Raw genomic sequence first — 14092 nt, forward strand, 5'->3', positions numbered from 1 at the left:
GAAACACAAAGGGAAAAATGAAAGAAAAAGTGAAACAGAGCATTGAAGAGTTGTGGGACAGTATCAAATGGTCTGACATATATGTAACAGAAATCACAGAAGGAGAAGAGAGAGCACAAATAGAGCTGAAGAAGTATTTGAAGATATTATGGCTGGGGATAGTCCACAAATAATGAAGCACATCAAACCACAGATCTAAAAAGCTCAGAAAATCCCAAGGAGTAATAAAAACAAACAAACAAAAAAACCCAAACTAACTGAAAAAAAAAAAAACAGGAATAATTCATTGCCACCAGACTTGTACTACAGGAAATGTTAAAGAAAATTCTTCAGGCAGAGGAATATTATGTTACACAGAAGCTTAAATCTACACAAAGAAATGAAGAGCAGAAATCTTTAGAATGAAAGTAAATAAAAAGACTTTTATATCTTTAGTCACTCTAAAATATAAATGCCTTATTGTACTGCTTGGCCTGAATGTTGATACTGGTTTTATTCATAATAGCCCAAACTGGAAACAACTCAAATACCATTTAGCTGGTGAATGGATGAATAATTTATATGCTAAAAACTACAAAATACTTTTGGAGGAAATCAAAGAGAACCTAAATAAATGTAGAGATATGCTGTGTTCATTAATTGAATGACTCAATATTGCTAAGATATCAATTATTTAAAATTTGACCTATAGATTCAATAAAGCCCCAACCAAAATCTCAGCAGGATATTTTATAAATTCCACAAAATTAATATGTAAAAGCAAGGGAACAATTTTGAAAAAGAAGAATCCAGTTGGAGGGCACACACTACTTGATTTAAAGACTTACTATAAAGCTATGATAATCAGTACAGTGTGGTATTTGCAAAAGGAAAGTTGACCAATTGATTTTGACTAACACTTATATGACCAATTGATTTTTCACAAAGTTTCAAAGGCAATTCACTGGAGAAAGATAGTCTTTTCAACAAATGGTGCTAGTATAGTTGGACCGTCATACGCAAAAATGAAAAATGAGCCTTGAACCATAACTCACATCATATACAAAACTTAACTCAAAATGAGTTATAGACCGAAAGTCTACAAAACTGTAAAATGTAAAAAATGTAAAACCGAAAACTTCTCAAAGAAAAAATAGGAGAAATTTCTTGTGATCTTTTGGTAAAGAATTATTAGATACAACATCAAAGGCCAAATCCATAAAAGAAAATATTGAAAAATGAGACTTCATCAAATAATTAAAAACTTCTGCTCCTTAAAAGATACTGTTAAAAAAAAAATGAAAATGCAAGACACAAGTTGGGAGAAAACATTTTCAAAATACATGTCAGATAAAGAACTGTATCCAGAATATATAAAGAGCTCTCAAAACTCAATAGTAATAAAACAAACAACCCAATTAAAAAAAAATAGTAGGCAAAAGACTTGAAAAGATACTTCAAAAAATACAAAAAACCAAAACCAAACACACTGCCATCAAATTGAATCTGACTCATAGTGACCCCTCCTTGGGTTTCCAAGGTGGTATCACTATGGAAGTAGATTGCCCAACCTTTTAGAATGACTAAATCAAAGAAACAAAAAACTTTGACAATACCAAGTGCTGGTGAAGATGTAGAGCAACAGCAGCTTCATACATAGCTTGTGGGAATGTACTTTAGAAAACAATTTGGCATTTTAAAAATAAAGTTAAAGATATACTTATATAACTAAACAATCCCCCAAAACTCAAAACCCACTGCCATCAAGTTGATTCTAACTCATAGTGACCCTACAGAACAGAGTAGAACTGCCCCATAGGGTTTCCAAAGCTGTAAATCTTTTATGAAAGCAGACAGCCTCATCTTTCTCCCATGGGGCAGCCGGTGGATTCAAACCACTGACCTTTTGGTTAGCAGCCAAATGTTTTAACCACTACACCACCAGAGCCCCTTAAGCAATCCCACTTCTAGGTGTTCACGCAAGAAAAATGAAAAGTGACATAACACCCTGTATGTGGATGTTGATACTGGCTTTATTCATAATGGCCGTAACTGGAAACAACTCAACTGCCCCTTAGCTGGGGATAAACAAACTGTATATATCCATATTATGGAATACTACTCAGCTCTTAAAAGGAACAAACTACTGATATACACAAAACCATGGTTGAATTTCAAATTCATCATGCTAAGTGAAAGAAGCCAGACTCAAAAGGCTATGTAGTGTATAATTCCATTTATATAACATTCTGGAAAAAGCGTAAGTTGCTATGAGTTGGAATCAACTTGATGGCAGTGGGTTTAGAGTGAAAGAGAATAGTTGAGTGATTACCAGGGGTTGGGGATAGAAAGAAAGATTGACTAAATAGGAGCATGAGGAAATTTTCTGAGGTGATGGACCTCTTCTATATTTTGATTGTATACTCTAAAAGGGGTAAATTGTACTGTATATAAAGTATGCCCTCAATAAACCTAAAGTGAAACAATCATATTTAAAAGTTATAAAAAATATGTAATAATATCAAATAAATTGAGAGTACTAAGAACAAAAGTATCTGTTGTATCAACAAATGTAGATGGGCTGAACTCACCTAATAAAAGAAAAATAGGTTGGTTTATAAAAAGAATTCTAATGGCTCTGAACACAAGTAGGTTATACAGGTTAAAGGAGACAAGGACACCTTTGCCCACCTGTCAGGTAATGCCTGCAGCACCGTGGGCATCAGCACCCCCGAGATAGCTTTGTAGAGAATGGAGTCACACACGCCAACGATGTTCACCACCGTGGAGGAGCCCAGCACGGGCAGCATGTGGGGCGGCATCCCTTGCCAAAAGTGCAGAAGAAAACTTTGAACCTGCATAGACGCACAGAGAGGAGAGGAAATGTGAGGTTACACAGGGCTCTCCCAACAGAGCTTCGGGACTCCATGAGGCAGGCCCAGTGTCAATGCTGCCATCCACTCCCCCTGGGGATTGGGAAGCCGCCTCCAGCCTCTTGTGGCTTAGGAAGCCCTGGAAGCTCCTTCTGCCCCAAGTCTTCCCACTGCTTGAGAACTGCTGGTCTGGGAGCCTGGGGTCTCCTCTGCCCTGGGAGAGAGGAGGAAAACATTAATCCATTGGCCCCAATCCACTGAATGCTTACTGTGTTCTGAGAGACGGTTAAGAAAGGGGCGTGGGATATTGCATCAGAGCATAGGCAATCGCTGTTCTGTGAACCCATTGTTACCCATTGTTACCCATGGGCCCCTGGGTGTGAGAGTTGCAGGTAACAGTGGGTCTGGAAGGGAGGAGAGAAGGGGCACAAACAAAATTATTTTGATTCAAATTTTTGCGCCCAAAACTAGGCAAAGTGCAAGGGCCTCTTCACATCCAAATACCTCTGTTTCCTCAAAGAGCCCTGGCTGGTTGGTGCCACTGGGGATGCTAGATGGCATGACTTGGTTCCTGGACTATGTGTCCATCTTTCCTCTATAGATGGACAAGCAGCATTACCCACATTCCTGGTTCCCCAAACCAGTCCTGATCTGGTGCAAAAGATCGTTTATTCTCTCCAGTCTAGGACTTTGGAGGAGATGTTATTATTGCCATTAGCTTTATTTGTTGGGCTCCTACTAGATGCCGGAAACTTTGAATAGGTTCTCTCGTTTAATGCTCACAATAATCCTACAACTGTGACATTATTTGTTAAAAAACAGACAGCAAGTCAGGGAAGAGTTGAGGTAGAGCCCATGTTTGCTTGGATCCTTCCACCATCCAGTCTGGTTGCTAATCTCCTCATCACATGGTAACTAGGCTTCTACCCCATTCCCGATGCCTGTGTCCCCCCTGGGCTTCCGTTGTCCTTCAGGCCCTTCCCAGGAGTAGGTACTTGTCTTCCTCTGACCAGGCTGCCCCCAGGAGGTAGAGCACTGCCCTGCCCCCAGCAGGGTGACTGAGCTCAGCTCCCTGTGGACGGACTTCCCTGATGCCCACTGTCTGCACTGGGTGGGAGGAGGCCTGGGAACGAGGGGATGGGGAAGGGAGGCACACCCCTCTGATTTCCTAGAGGAGAAAATGGTCAGTGTCAAAAACATGATTCAAAGTGTTGCATGAAGTCAACTCTGTAGACTGTGAAACTTAAATCACAGTTCCGTTTATTCCATGACATGGAAAATATGGTCAAGTTTTCATCTAGAGAGAAAATTAAAGCAAAGAAGATCCAGGTGAGTAAAGTTGGCCTGGGTTCCAATCCTGGTTCCACTACCAATGTGGAATACAACATCTCTAAGCCTGTTTCCTTATCTATAAAATGAGAATCAAAATCTGTCATAGGTTTTGGTAAATATTCCTCAAAATGTACTTCTGATAGTGCTTGGCACATGCTAGATCATGGAGACGTTACCACTAGCAGCCACAAGAAATCAGTGTACTGCCCCCAAGCACTTGAGGCACTCTAGTCTAAGTTGCTGAGAGTCACTCAGCCAGGATCCCCATAACTCTGCTGACCTGTCCAGGCACGTATACAGTCATCGGGACACCTGGCAGCTGACTTACGGCCTGACCTGGGCCTGGAGAGAGCCACAACTCTTGGACAAGGTGCGTGCCCTCCAGAGGATCCTCCCTGCCCATCCCTGGGCTCAGCTTCAGGCCAGGCCCTGGACCTCCTTGTCTGCCCTTTCCACTTGGAATAAGAAGCTCTGCCCAGTAGATCCCAAGATTTGGTAGATTCTGAATGCATTTGCCTTACTTATTTCTCCTTGCACGCAGTCCTACTCCTCTTTTATATAAGCAGTTAATTTTTGGCACTTAGTCTGGAAAAGATCAGCTGCTGTGTAGGCTAAAACAAATCTGTGGAAAATTGGTGTCTTTAGCAGGCGTCTGTTTCCAGCTTGTTCAAGCTGCACAGGCACCGTGATCCGTCCTGCATTTCTAGTGCAGCATATTCAGAGGGGGCATGATTTAGTTTGACCTCCCCTCCTACTCACTGCATTTGGAGCTCTGGTGGCATACTGGGTAAGGCATTTGGATGCTAACCAAAAGGTTGGTGGTTCAAACCCACCAGCTGCTCTGTGGAAGGCAGGTGAGGCAATCTACTTCCACAAAGATTTACAGCTTGGAAACCCAATGGGGGTCGTTAATGAGTTGGAATCCACTTGATGGCAGTGGTTTTGGTTTTTTGGAACGTCCAATAAGGAGGCCTGGTGGCACCATGGTTAAACACTGGCTGCTGAGAGGTTGGCAGTTCGAACCCATCAGCCACTCTGTGGGAGAAAGATGTGGCAGTCTGCTTCTGTAAAGATCACAGCCTTGGAAACCCTGTGAGGCAGTTGTCCTCTGTCCTATAGGGTTGCTGTGAGTCAAACTCGACTTGACAGCAATGGGTTTGTTTGTTTTGTTTTGTTCCAATGGCACCAGTTAGGTGGGTGTGTGGAGAAAGATGGGGAGGCAGGGAGAGCAGCATAAAGCCCAAAGGTGGAGACGTGGGGGTTAGATGTGCATTTGAATCCTGGCCCTCACACTTGTGAGATACACAGACGCAGCGTTTATATTTGGCATGTAGAGCCGACTGACGTTCCTGTGGACTGGACACAGATGATGAGAGAAAGGGAAGAATCCAGGTTTATGGCTTGCTCAGTTGGGTGGTGGCAACTTAACACTCGGGCATGGCAGATTTGGGGCAGAATATTAAGAGTTCTGATTTGTCCATGTTAAGTTAAATGTCAAGACAAATGAATCTGGAGCTCAGGACTAAATAAATATATAAATATGAGTGTTACCAGCTTTTATAAAATAGAGGTAATGATGCCTACCTCTTGTTAGAATGAAAAAAAGTAACTTACGTAAAATGTCTGGCATCGTGTAGGCATTTAACAAATGGAAAATTATTATTAGACAGAAAGGAGAATTTTGATAAGTTCTCCTTCCTCCTTCAAGCACAAGTGGGGAAGAATCAGAAGTAAATGATTGAAAATGATTTCTTAAAATAAGTTTCCATGGTTATGGGTTTCAATCCCCTGAACTGTCAGCCCTTTTTCTCTGGGCTCAGTGAAGTGTCAGATGATTTCCTTGGCAAATTTTCTTTCTCTTTTCCATGGCCATGTTAAATTCACTCCTAATATAGTAGACTCTTGTGGAAACACATCTGATCATTTCCAATCAGGAGTATTTAATTAATCACTACAATATGAGAAGGATCTCAGGAAAATAGTAACTACCAAAATAGCTACCATTTACTGTTGTGTTCTTAATACACATATATTACATACACAATTTCATGTGACCATCACAGTTTTACTATGAGCTTTGTTGTTGTTGTTGTATGACCTAGATATAATAATTATCTCCATCTTATATCAAAAGAAACCGAGGTTCCCAAAGATTAAGTAACTTGTTCAAGGTCACAGGCTAGTAAGTGGTAGAGTTGGCACTCGGACTATGTGACTTTATTGTTCTTTGCGTAATGCAGGCTGCAGAAGGCTTTGCAGGGAGTTCTCTACATACAGACTTGAACTCTTTGTAACTGCTTGACAATGCCACAAGTCAGTGGCATGTCCACGTCCATCCACCCATCACCCACTCAGCAACTATTTACTGAGTGCTTAATAGTAAGGCTGGTAAGGACACTGTGATGAACAAAACAGGGGAGATCCCTGCCTCAAGACCTTACAGTGTGGTGGTAGGAAACAAACGGCAATGGACAAGCCAACAAGAGAACTTAAGATTGTGATATGACCATACATTTTAGTTGCAACAGAGATTAAAGATCTTGAAGACTTGAAACAAACCATAAATTCAGGATGTACCAGATGTACCCACCATGCACTTATCAATGACTTTTCTCAGCTATAGGAGAAAACCAAGCTCCTCAGAGCTAAAATATCCCCCTTCAATTTTTTTGTGCTTAAGTAGAATGAACCACATCTTGATTAACCATCCTAAAAATAGCCACCAAATATCCCTGCTTGTTGTTGTTGTTGTTATGTGCCATCGAGTCGGCCCCGACTCATAGCGACCCCTCCTTGGGTTTCCGAGGCAGTATCACTACGGAAGTAGGATTGCCCAACCTTCCTTCCGAGGAGTGGCTGGTGGGTTTGAACCGCCAGCCGTCTGGTTAGCAGGCAAGTGTCTTAGCCACTATGCTACCAGAGCTCCCAATATCCCTGCTAGGGAGATGAAAAGAACATTGGACTAGAGGTGTCAGATGAGGAAAGACATAGTCATGACTTTGGCCCTAACCAACTATGTGACCTTGGACAAGTCTCTTAACCTCTCTGGTTGATGTATCTGATAAGAGCAAGCGCAAGCATTTGTATGGCCTTTTACAGTTTACAGGGAGTTTTATCAGTCATTGTTGCATCTCATCCTTCTAGTAATTCATGACTCAGAAATGCAGAGATAATATTTTTGTCTTTCAGTCACAGGAAGAGGAACCATCTTGAATCCCTGTCTGGAACTCCAACTATGGGATTTTTTTCCCATAGGAGCATTCCACCTCTCGCCATTTCTAGACTTCTCACCACATATTTGCATGCTAATTGCTGGTCTGTGTGTTCTTTTCTTCCTTCTTAGTCCTGGGGCTCAGAGCAGTATTTGGCACCATTGGGCGCCCAATAAGTGATGGAATTCAACAAAAGGAATTCAGTGAAATGAGATGATGAGAGTGATTTTTGAGTAAGGAGGCATGTCCCTAGTTTTGCTGTTTGTGACTATGGCAGAAAGGGACAGCTGTCCACCAGAGATCTAAGCTCCCGTCTGTAGTAGCCTAAGCTGTGGTGTAGAGCAGCTGCCCCATGAGGAAACATGATGCTCAGCCCTCCTTGTATCAAGGTGAGGTCAGGGACTAGCTCTTGCCAATGGGATATGGGCAAAAGTGATGAGTATTGTTTTGGGGGGTGGGGGTGGGGCTGGCAAGGTTAAGAAGGGGTATGCCTTCCCTATAATCCTTTTCCCCAGCCCTCAGCTGAACAAAGAAGACTCCAAGGCTCTTGAGGAGGGTACAGCCACGAAGTGGAAGGAGCGTGAGTCTCTGAATCACTTCAGTGACCAGCCTTCCAAACAAGACCATCCTGATCCAATTGTGATTTGAGTGATAAATGAAGTCTTACTGTGTTAAGATTTGAGGGCTTATTTGCTACCGTGGTTAGTGTTGTCTTAATCAGTCATGAATTATTTGCCCTGATTTCACTCACCTTTGGAATTTAAGGCATAACCAAACTAGGTATGAGAGAAAGAGGAGATTAAAAAAAAAAAAAAAAAAATCCACCTGAAGGGTAGCTAGGGAAGTTTGAGAGATTATAATGAATATTTTAGAAATCTAATGTGTGAAAGTCAAGAAAAGGAAGAATACTATTTTTCTGCCAACACAGTGTTATCTCTTCCAGAACTGTATCTACAGGCCAACTTTCATATACCACCTACCACATAGGGTTACTGGGGCAACAGGAAGCAAGTGAACTCGAGTAAAGCATTTACACAGCGGGGTCACCTTGAGTCACAATTGACTTGATGGCAGACAATAGCACAGCAGCACCAGGTGCTCGGCAGATGTTCGCTGCTGGGAGACACAGTGGTGCAAGCAGAATATGGGAGGGAAGAGCATTTCGCACATCATGTTCTACCTCTCGGCCTGTAGTAACGTCCTGTCCAGGGAATCCCTGGGATCTTTTCCACCAGTAACTGCAGCTTTGACAGTCCTGCCAGAGCCTGCACTGTCTTCCTTCAGAGTGAATGTCCACCTCCCAGTCCAGGGTATTTTGGCCTGAGAGACGTTTTCTTGAAACAGAAGGGCCTCTGGTTTATGGGCTGAAACCTGTGGGTTCTTGCCACCCCTCCGGAAGGCGTCTTTGGATGGCATGTCAGACAAGAGGAGTTTATTGTCTCAGATTATGTAACAGGCTTCAGTGTTTTTTTGGGCTTCGGTCCCTTCTCCTTTCCCCCTCTCCATTCTTAGCCCATAATATTTAAAAATAGGAATGGAAGGAGCGCCTTACGTTTTTTGTATTCAAAGATGGCCCTGCTGCTGAGATTTGACGGAAGTGGGGCGCAGACCTTGAGGATGGACGGCAACCAGCTCCAAATGCACTGAAATGCATGAGCCTCAGGAAAAGATGAAATCCAAAACACAAGAAAACTTGCCTTTTGTTTCTCTTAGCCTGTAGTTTCGGGTGTAATTAGACCCTGGCAAAATGGTCTCCCTGGTACACCAGTGGGGCAGGACGTGATTCCCTCGTTAAACCAAGAAAAAGGCCGGGCCTATTTCTATGAAAATACAAGATCTGTAAAATGGGGACAATAATAGTACCTGCTTCATAGGATCACAGTGCAGATTCAGTGAGCTGATTAATATGCACAGAGGGTCTCCATGGAGCCTGGCACCCAGCAGGGGCTCAGGAAGTAGGGGCTCAGGAAGTAGGAACTCATGTTATAACAGTGTTTTAATGCACAGTATTTACAGCTAACACTTGTTGACCTACCTCATCAAAGTTGGCTCTGATTACAGTGTCCAGGATTCTCTGACAGTGTGTTCTGTACATCATAATGAAGGTAGACACCTGTGGGGGGAGGGATTGGCAGTAAAGGCATAAGTTAATACACATTACAGCTGCCTGAGGGGTTTCTATTTTCAACTCATTCATTCCCTGTTGAGGAAGGTTCCACTCACTCCTCTTCTCTTACCCTTGGTGCCCTCCCCTGTGTTTCTCCTTCGGACCACTAAAGCTGTGCTACTGAAAGCATCAGTTTCTCACTCGGCTGTGTCTCCACTCCCCAGTTCTATGGGCCCCCAGGAAAAGAGAAGTTGCTTTTTACTCATGCTTGTGTACCCAGTACCTACCACAGTGCTCAGCACATAGTAAGTGTGCAGCAGAGTTTACTGAACTAAATTCTTCTCATCAGCTAAGATACTGAAAAGCTAAAACCCCGTGTGTATTTAGAAGCAGTGCTTCTGCCAAAATCACAAGAAGACATTTGGAAATTTTCTGGAATCTTCTTAGCAAAAGAATTGCATCTCTGGTTCCATTTATCCAAGAATTTTAAAGTCATGGTACAGGGAGTTGGTTCATTGGGGCAAAATAAAGAAGAATGTTTCAGGACATAAACATGCATTTTAGATAAACTTTGCTTCTACAAACCCCTGTGTCCCCCACTTGACTGGTAAGGTTCTTGAGAGCAAGACTCCTGGCCCATTCACCAGCCCCTATGGGACGGACAGCCACAGAAGAAGCTCAGCACCTGTTGGTGCTCTGGGCTGCACCAAGAGAGGTGCATCAGAACTGTGATACCCCAGGGGACACTTCCCAAAACTTCTTTTTCTAATACTTTCCTCCAAATCCCCTATGACCAGAACTACTTGATTCATTCTACCCATAAAACCTTCTCTGTCTGCAGGACTATGGTTTCACCATACCCCCTGCAGCACACAGGAAAATGAATTTCATCCTGTGGCAAAGCAATCCAGAGGAGAGGGGTCCTTCTCTCATGAAATGGGATAGAGCAACATCATATCAACATATTAAATACATACGATACATGATATACATGTACCTGTATGAGAGAGACAGAGAGAAAGAGGCAGAGAGAGAGGAAAAAAAACTTTTTTTATTTTAAAATAGTTTTAGTATTTCTAGAAAAGCTGCAAAGATAGAACAGGGAGCCCCCATATACCCCACATCCAGTGACCCCTATCACTAACATGTTATATTCGTCTGGTGAGTTTGTCACAACTAAGGAGCCAGTGATGATACATGACTATTAACTGAAGTCCATACTTGATTCAGATTTTTGTCTTTATATTTTAACCTCGTTGTTTTGTAAGAAAGGTGAGATGGGAGGGAGGGAGGAAGAGAGAGCATGCTCCCGATCAGGCCCTGTTATCGCTTCAAGCCGGTTACCTTCTCCTCGGGCAGACTGGCTGGCAGATTTAGATCTTTGACATTTGGAAACTCTGGCAGCAACGTTCCAAGTTTGGACCGGGGTGAATATGCCACTGTCTGTTTGCTGACTTCTTTCTTGCCTGTTTCGCTCACCCAGGCGGCTCCTTTCTTGGAATACATCACGTCATAATATTGGGAGCTTTCCTTCACTGCAATGCCGTAGTAATGGTACCTGGGCCACAAAGAGAGACAGAGACCCTCATGCACCGTTATCAAGTAGAGTTTCCTTAGTGGAGTGTGCCAGGGCCAAGGATGGCTGGGCCCATCCTTCCTGGGGCCAGAAGAGTTAACACTTCTGCAAGGCTCGGCATCTCTGAAATTTAGAATTAAATTAACCCAGGCTCCACGTTGCCAGCCTTCAATCAGGCAGGTAAAAATAACCAGAATTACCTCCTACAGAAAATGTTAAGTCAAGTACTTTGCAGAGCAGAAAGGGGGATGCAAACTTTTCCATTTATACTTTATCTCTTTTTTTCTGGCCAAATGTGATCCCAGGGGCATTCTCCTTCCATGTTGCCCTGAGCAGAAGGATGGATTTATGACTGCAAACTGCGCCACCAACAAAAATCCAATTGGCCTATGTGTTCTCAAGAAAATAACAGTAACCTCGAAGACTGCATTTTTTAAGAAGATGACTTTAGCGCTTTGACTGCCACTAAGCATGAGAGAAAGACCAGAACTTTCTGCTAAATCCAAATGAGTTTAATATTGGAAATGTTTTCAATTAAGATTATTGAAGGATGGGGGCTGCATTGTGTTTGGTTTCTAGCTACAGTCCACTGAGCACTTACTGTGTGCCAAACACTTTGCAAACTGTTTTACATGCATCAATCTATAAAATAACCCCAGAACCCATTGCCCATTGCCTTCCAGCTGGTTCCAGCTCCTAGTGACCCTAAAGGACAGAGTAGAACTGCCTGATAGGGTTTTCAAGGCTGTAATCTTTTCAGAAGCAGATTGCCTCATCTTTCTCCTGTGGAGCGGCTGGTGAGTTTGAATGGCCACCAGCCAAACATGTTACCACCGTGGCACTGGGGCTCCTTAACCCGATGAAATGAACATTATAATAGAGCTCTCATGGTACAGTGGTTCATCAATCAGCTGCTAACCAGCAGGTCGGTGGTACGAACCCACCAGCCATTCTACGGGAGAAAGATGAGGCATTCTGCTTCCGTAAAGATTTATTACAGCCTTGGAAAATTTATAGGGCAGTTCTACACTGAGTCAGAATCAATTGGACAACAATGGGTTTGGGGATTTTTTTGTTGTTTGTTTTCTCAGAGGCAATTGGTGGGTGAATGGTAGGATTCTTGCTTTCTATGTGGGAAACTGGGATTTGATTCCTGGCCAACACACCTCATGGGCAGCCACCACCCATCTGTCCGCAGGAGCTTGCGTGTTACTATGAGGCTAAGGCTAAGCAGGTTTCAGCAGAGCTTCCAGAGTAAAATGACATAGGAGAAAAGGCCTGGTGATCTGCTTCTAAAAACCAGCCAGTGAGAACCCTGTGGCTTACAGTGGTCTGATCTGCAACCCGTCATGGGGTTGGCACAGGGCTGGGCAGCATTTCATTCTCTTGGGCATGGGGTTGCCATGAATCCAGGGCCAATTCGATGGCAGCCAATGACAGCAGCAGCCTCTGTGCAGATGGGAAAATGGAAGCAAGAAAGCTGAAGGTCATATACACTCAAGGTCATATAGCTGTTCAATGAAAGAACAGATCCTTGAACCCAGGCCTGTTTGACTACAAAGCCGCTTTTGCCATACTAAACAAACACTACAGGGTGGTATTATAAACTTTGATGTTTGTCAGAGGTACTTATGGAGGTTAATAAAAATACAGATTTCTAGGCTCCTTCCCAGACCTATCCAGGAACGGGGCCTAGGAATCAGCATTTAAACAAGGGCCACAGGCAAACTGATGTACATAAGTTTGAACTCCACTAGCCTGCCGGGGTAAGCACCTGACTGACATTCCCAGCTTTACTGAACCCCAGTTGCTAGGGAGGCTGTCATTATCCACTGGATGGATATTAGGGTGCTCCTCAGAGCAGCTAGCACGGTACTGAGTGTGTGACATATATTATTTAATCTCACAGAATCCGTGTAAGACTGGAATTACTTATTTTCCCTATTTCACAGGTGAGGAGACCAAGACCCAGAGAATTTAAGTAATATATCCAAGATCACCCACTTAGTAGAGGCAGGATTTGAACCTCTAAAGTGCTTTTAATCACTAAGCCAGTGATTCACAAACTTTACTAATGTCTAAGAATCACCTACAAAATATATTAAATACAGACTCCTGGGCCCCAGCTCCAAAGAGCCTGATTCAGTAGTCTACAGTGGGTTTTTGTAATCACAAACAAACAAAACAAAAAAAAAAAAACAAGCTCACTGCCATCGAATCCATTCCAACTCCTAGTGATCCCCATTGGGTTTCCAAGGCTGCAAATCTTTACAGAAGTAGGTTACCCCATCTTCCTTCCACAGAGCAGCTGGTGGGTTTGAACTACCAACCTTCTGGTTAAGTAGTCAAATGCCTTACCTGCTGTGTGACCTGAACTCCTTTGTAATCACAAGGAATTACTAACGTAAGTAATTCATGAGCATCACTTTCAGAAACACTGCCCAACATATTAACCACTGTTCTCTCCTGTGGAGATCTGGTGGTATTAATGAAAGAAGACAAACGGGAAAGCATTTGGAGTTGTGGAACCAGCTTTCACAGGGTGGGAAGAGATGATCACATCCAACCTTCCCTCTCCCCGCCCCCCTTTGACTCCTGATACCATTCTGTGAAATTTCTGCTGAGCGGACATGGAGCCTCTATCTGAATTCCTCCTGGGATGAAGAACTCAGACCCTCCAAAGGCAGCCCAGTTCATTTGAAGTCGGTCTCCTGAACCAGAGAGTTCTTTGTGTGGAGCTACTATGGGCCGTCTGCACCTTCTATTTCCAACTGTCATAACTGCCTTTGGCAGAGGGGGCGGGACTGTGCCTGGTGGGCCAGTAAGGACCCTTCTGTTGGGAAGGCAGTTGGAACGACTGCCTCCCTAACTTTGAAAAGCCTCCGTTGATCACTTCTTAAGTGCAAGATAGTAATCATATTATCTGAACCAGACGTCTTCTTGATTGGTCAGAGAGTGCGTGTTGCTACGATCAGCAAGTACAGTAAAGCTTTGATCACTTTTTCCTGTGTCT

General features: G+C 43.2%; 1 protein-coding gene across 1 annotated transcript in view; it reads right to left on the reverse strand.

Annotated features, from left to right (window-relative positions):
- RFX4 (regulatory factor X4) overlaps positions 1-13776 on the reverse strand; it is a 97067-nt gene extending 83291 nt beyond the window's left edge. The window contains exons 1-4 of the mRNA XM_007948235.2: positions 13682-13776; positions 10848-11061; positions 9432-9509; positions 2671-2834 (exon numbers count right to left, since the gene is read on the reverse strand). Of these exons, the coding sequence (XP_007946426.1) occupies positions 2671-2834; positions 9432-9509; positions 10848-11061; positions 13682-13776 (551 nt within the window). The remainder of the gene's footprint in view (positions 1-2670; positions 2835-9431; positions 9510-10847; positions 11062-13681) is intronic.
- Between the last annotated feature and the right edge of the window lie 316 nt (positions 13777-14092).

The sequence above is a fragment of the Orycteropus afer genome, unplaced genomic scaffold, assembly GCF_000298275.1.
Source record: "Orycteropus afer afer isolate SDZICR_OR568_19922 unplaced genomic scaffold, OryAfe1.0 scaffold00209, whole genome shotgun sequence".
Lineage (NCBI taxonomy): Eukaryota > Metazoa > Chordata > Mammalia > Tubulidentata > Orycteropodidae > Orycteropus > Orycteropus afer.